A 4938-nucleotide genomic window follows, 5' to 3' on the forward strand; every position below is an offset into this window, starting at 1 on the left:
TGGTAATAAACAAGAGATGTATAAATGGGTTGATTATCTGGTACAAAGTACAAACAAATCCCACCTCCCACTTCCATAATCTGTATACAAAACAACACACATTTTTTCCTAATGCCTCCCCACTGCTATGCTGCTATTCCCGAATATTGATAGTAATAGTAATACATAATATAAACTAAACCTACACAGAATGGTATATATATATATGCTTCAGACTCTATGCCCACCAAGTATTTGGTTTTTATAACTTCTCATAGGATTTTAGATTTGTGCAAAAAGAAGCTCATTCCAAGTGTCTGGGACCCCTGGTAAGCACCAATGTAAACAATCTTGCATCCCTGGAGCTGCGCGAATTGAATATCTTGATATATGACCTTCCTCTCTTACCAGAGACAACCCCGTGATGTCCAATAGCTTAACATTCGTGCCCTTCACTGCACCTGCAGCAATTGGATCACTAGATTCGTCTTGTAACACTTCCAGTGACCCAGGTGTTGTGCTGTCACATGTACCTCCGGTATTCCATTCCCCATTAAAGAAGTGCCTTGGTGAAATTGACCTAAAGAACGCCTTCAACTCTGGGTGCTTTGGTAATTGAGAGTCCACCCACTTCACAACACTGTATATTGTCAAGTTTTTGGCACCTCCTATATCTGCAATCCTCCTATCGGTGTTAGGTTTGCCTCCCACATACATAACCCATCTGTTGGCATTAAGCTTTCCTCTGTTCCAGTGATGCCCGGTATTGAGAACAAGCGCATGAATTTTGTCCAGAAAATGTTTCAAAAAAGCTGGTGGGCGATCAAGGTGCATTGCATAATCTGTTGTAGGATTTGTGGGGTCAATAGGCTCCAAGTCACACAGACTAGCAGACCAATAATAAAGAATGGTGGTGTTAGTACTCAGGAAACGGTAAGCCCACCCATCAGGGCGAGTTGATCCAGGAGATAGGACCAAACCGTATTCCTTTCCAACATCTTCAACATCAGAGAGCTCTTCACCACCTGTTACCATGCACATTAGAGATTGGAACTGTTGTCTCCCCAACGAGTCTCCAACGAAAGCTAATGTTTTGTCCTGCATTCTGGAATGCATCAACACAATTAGTGAAAGGGTTCTTTGCTTGAGTAGCTAGTTAGATGATCTCATTACATACCTTTTAAGAAATTTACTTCTGGTAAAATCTTCCATTTTGCAATGCTTCGGCTGCCACTTCAACTTCTCATAACCAAAATCTGTTCGCTGCGTCAAGCGGCAAGCCCACATCCCTGATAACCATTGCTTACAACCAAATCCAGAATAGAGAGGTCGATTCTCAGCAGGAACCCACTTCCCTTTACCATAGTTGCAGGCTGGAATAGGCGTATAAATCAATTGGTGAACTCTTAACCAGTATTAATTGATGCGATAACAGTAATTAATCAGTATTGGTTGATGCAATAACAGTACTTAGCAGTAATACAACTCAAAGCTCATGAAAATCAGGGTCTTTCTAGTCACCTTTTATAATGCTCCGTACCTCTTTCGTTAGAAATATACTCTTTTGAAAAAATTATGCGATTTAGGCCTAAAACTGTCGTCTACAACTTTATGTTCTTAGTCAATGGACCTCCTAGTAGTCATTTATTCCGATTTTTATTGATGGTACATTAAGTTTTAAAAACTGTTCTTTAGATGGTATCGAACAAGACAATTATATCGCTCATACATGCCCAACAATTCCATACAACGTCCAGGCCAAAAAATAAAAAGGAAAGAAAAAAAAAACTATGTATCAGTAGCTGTCCAGTGCCTTCTTATACGAGTATTATTTTTTCCGCAAGAAAGGAGTATTGTATAATTAGCTTTTTCATGAATTTATTTGGAAGTAAAAAGGCTTAGATTTTTAGAAAGCAAAACAATATATGCATTTAACACATTAACAATTGTGATTTGAGCTTAGAAACAGAAAGTCAAAATTTGAACAGGCTGATTTTAAACAGAACTATTTAAGTGAAGGTCCTTGATTTATATTTAATCAGAGGACTGAAGTAAACTACACCTGATAACACATGGGCAGGCGGTGAGCAGACGATGACTAAAAAATGTGTCTTCCTTATGATTGGCGTAGATGGATATTTCCAACAAAACTTAAATGTTGACCATAACAGTTGGACCTACTATTTTAGTTTAGCCTAAAGTAAACAAAACAACGTAAGACGAACCTGGCTTTTCTATGTTAGTGATTGGGGTGTCGATGACTTCGTTCACATCTGACTCAGGAGTCTGGGAAGTAGTCACTGAAGTTATTAGGTGCTGTTTTAGAGGTTTCAAGCTATCATTTACTTGAGAAACAGACTCTTCAACAACAGTTGTAGTGTTTCCTGCAGGTTGAAGTGCGTATCAGAAATTGCACATCATAAGTTACATAGAACAAAGATCAATGACAGATCTCAAGAAAGTAGGCTTCTTTTGTTCACACGACAGCTAAAATCATCAATAATCACAATTTAACCAATTGACTAGATAAAAAAGATTTGACTACCATGGTGATTTTTTTGTCGAGAAGTTTTTCGAAATTCATCATCATATCGAGTTGAAAGTGACGGGGAAAGTAAATCTTGAGCTTGTATAAAATCATCTTGTACTTGAGTATTTAGGCCATCGTCATCTGTCAAAAAAAAAAAAAAACAGTTGGAACAATAAACAACTAGAGAACAAACAATGTGTTGAAACGAAAATATTTCAGAGGGACGGATAACCTGGCAAGAGATGCAATACTTGTTGATGATCATTAGTAGTAATAGTAGTAAGAAGAGGGGTCTTTTCCCAATTCCAAATGACAATCGACGCACATATAAAAACTAGAAACAACAAACAAAGCTGCTTCATTTTCATCCCATGTAAGTAACCACCTCCTCCTTTCATAGTTAACGTTGAGCTACGATATGCCACGCTTCGATACCGTTTTCAATTCAACAATCCAATAACAACAACAACATTGTGGTTTCACACCAATATCTGCAAAAACTATAGAGTAACACCAAAAAAGTAAATAACTTTATTACATGTAACTTCATAAAGATAAATCCCATTTTGTTGGTAGCTGAAATTTAGGCATTACAAGTACAGATCTAATGTAATCAAATCAAACATCTTTTTTCCACACACACACACACGCATATAGATATATAGATGTATATACTATCGATGTGAATGATATCTAATACTGGCATGAGCAGAAGAGTCTATGAGGAGGTTAAATTGGATCTAAAGCAACAACATTTATCAACCGCCACATTACATTACCTGAGAGACGACGATGATGATGATGATGAGATGATCGATAGATGGAATCGAATCGAATGTATGTATGTATAAATAAATAAATAAACCCTCCTAACACGTTGTATCTCAATTGAATCGATCCCCAAAACCAAATTTTATTTCTATTTCTTTTCTATTCTATTTATATGTAACCTTCTTTTTTAAGAATTTCTCTAGTACAGAGTAATAGTATAATGAGTTCTATTATTGTTGTTATTGTTATGATTTTATTATGGCTACTATACTATTATGTCTTAAATACAACAACTTCTATTTGCTACTTTAGACTAGATTAATGTGATTATCAGTAGGAATTATTATGATTATTGATTATTGATGTCTAATCAACTAGTTCGTTTTTGGAATAGTTTTCTACTTTTGGCATTTAAGATGGTGGACTTGTTACTTCTAATTCTACACAATTTATATTATGCCAATGATGATAAAACCTTAAAGGGAAGCCAACGAAAGATCAGTCCAACTCGTTATAGGCATCCCGATTTTACCAAAGGTTTTGAGTTCGATTTTTAAGGATGACAAAACCTTGAATTCTAATATTTATACTAAGATCGAGAAGGTACATGTAGCTTGGATCCTAGTAATATAAAATGTTTGAAAGATAAAGGTTTTGTGAGCACATTAGCAATTTGATCGTCAGCCTTGATAAATTGGACATTTATTTTTCTTTGAGCAACCTTCTCCCTGACGAAGTGAAAATTAACCTCATTATACTTTATACGTGCATGAAATACCATGTTTGCTAAAAATGTAAACAACTTATATATTGTCATGCCATAATACAAAGACATATTTCATGAACACATTTAATTCTCTTAAAAGATTTAAGCCAAGTTAATTTCGCAATTGTATCTGTTAACATTTTGTACTTGAATTTTGTTGGTAGGCGAGAGACACTACGTTGTTTACGCATGATATAAGATTCAATCCAAGATAAATACCAAATCTCATCGTAGATCGAAGGTCATCGTGATAGATAGCCCATTTGGACATATGAAAAAGTAATTAAAAAAGGACGATAAACATATGTGTAGGCATGAATAACAAACGGAGAGTTGTGCTCAATGAGTGTGCCTTAAAGGTAACGAAGAATTCTTTTCACAGTAGACCATTGATTTACGATTGACGAGTGCATGGATTGACAACCTTTATTCACAACAAAAGTAATTTCAGGCCTTGATTATGTATGGTAATAGAGAGATGCAAACAATCTGATGATATTTGACCTAATAAACAAAGAAAAAGTAATCACATAGAACTAAATTGGAGGATGTTGACATTAGGGAGACTAATTAATGCTTTAGCCTTTGAGAGACGAAGCATGTGAAAAACATCCGCAGTAGACTTTTTTTTTGTGACAAGAGTAAGTCACGATCTCTAGAAACAACTTCAACACCCACAAAATAAAGATATATAGATATAAAACAAGTTGAATTATACTTGGTCTGAGTTCAATTCGGTTTATGACATACAAATCAAAACCCGAATCAATACGTTATGTTTTTAGAAAACGAAGCCCAAATTATTTGGTTTTCGGTTTTCCGTTTTTCCCTTATAAATAGTTACAAAGAGGGTCATATTTGATACTTAAAATTTTCATATTGAAAAATAGGG

At 35.4% G+C, this 4938-nt stretch overlaps 1 protein-coding gene across 2 annotated transcripts; it reads right to left on the reverse strand.

The window, feature by feature from the left end:
• On the reverse strand, positions 1–3404 carry LOC122607206 (protein trichome birefringence-like 16). Of its 2 annotated transcripts, none has more exons than XM_043780145.1 (6): positions 3289–3404; positions 2742–3000; positions 2525–2650; positions 2205–2363; positions 1157–1352; positions 1–1084 (listed from the first exon to the last, which is right to left on the reverse strand). In XM_043780145.1, the coding sequence occupies exons 2-6, from the start codon at positions 2905–2907 to the stop codon at positions 262–264; spliced, it is 1470 nt and encodes a 489-aa protein (XP_043636080.1). In that variant the 5' UTR covers positions 2908–3000; positions 3289–3404; the 3' UTR covers positions 1–261. The 2 variants fall into 2 exon arrangements, with proteins under 2 accessions (XP_043636080.1, XP_043636073.1); XM_043780138.1 differs by having other exon boundaries at positions 2742–3009.
• Positions 3405–4938: the final 1534 nt, after the last annotated feature.

The sequence above is a fragment of the Erigeron canadensis genome, chromosome 1 (genome assembly GCF_010389155.1).
Source record: "Erigeron canadensis isolate Cc75 chromosome 1, C_canadensis_v1, whole genome shotgun sequence".
NCBI lineage: Eukaryota > Viridiplantae > Streptophyta > Magnoliopsida > Asterales > Asteraceae > Erigeron > Erigeron canadensis.

Bases quoted from the DNA above. Each gene is read 5' to 3' on its own strand.
- LOC122607206 (XM_043780145.1), bottom strand. From the start codon at position 2,907: ATGAAAGGAGGAGGTGGTTACTTACATGGGATGAAAATGAAGCAGCTT. The intron at 2,651-2,741 runs GTTATCCGTCCC...TTTTTTTGACAG, and splicing joins AGTATTGCATCTCTTGCCAG to ATGACGATGGCCTAAATACT. The intron at 1,353-2,204 runs GTTCGTCTTACG...CGCCTATTCCAG, and splicing joins CACTAACATAGAAAAGCCAG to CCTGCAACTATGGTAAAGGG.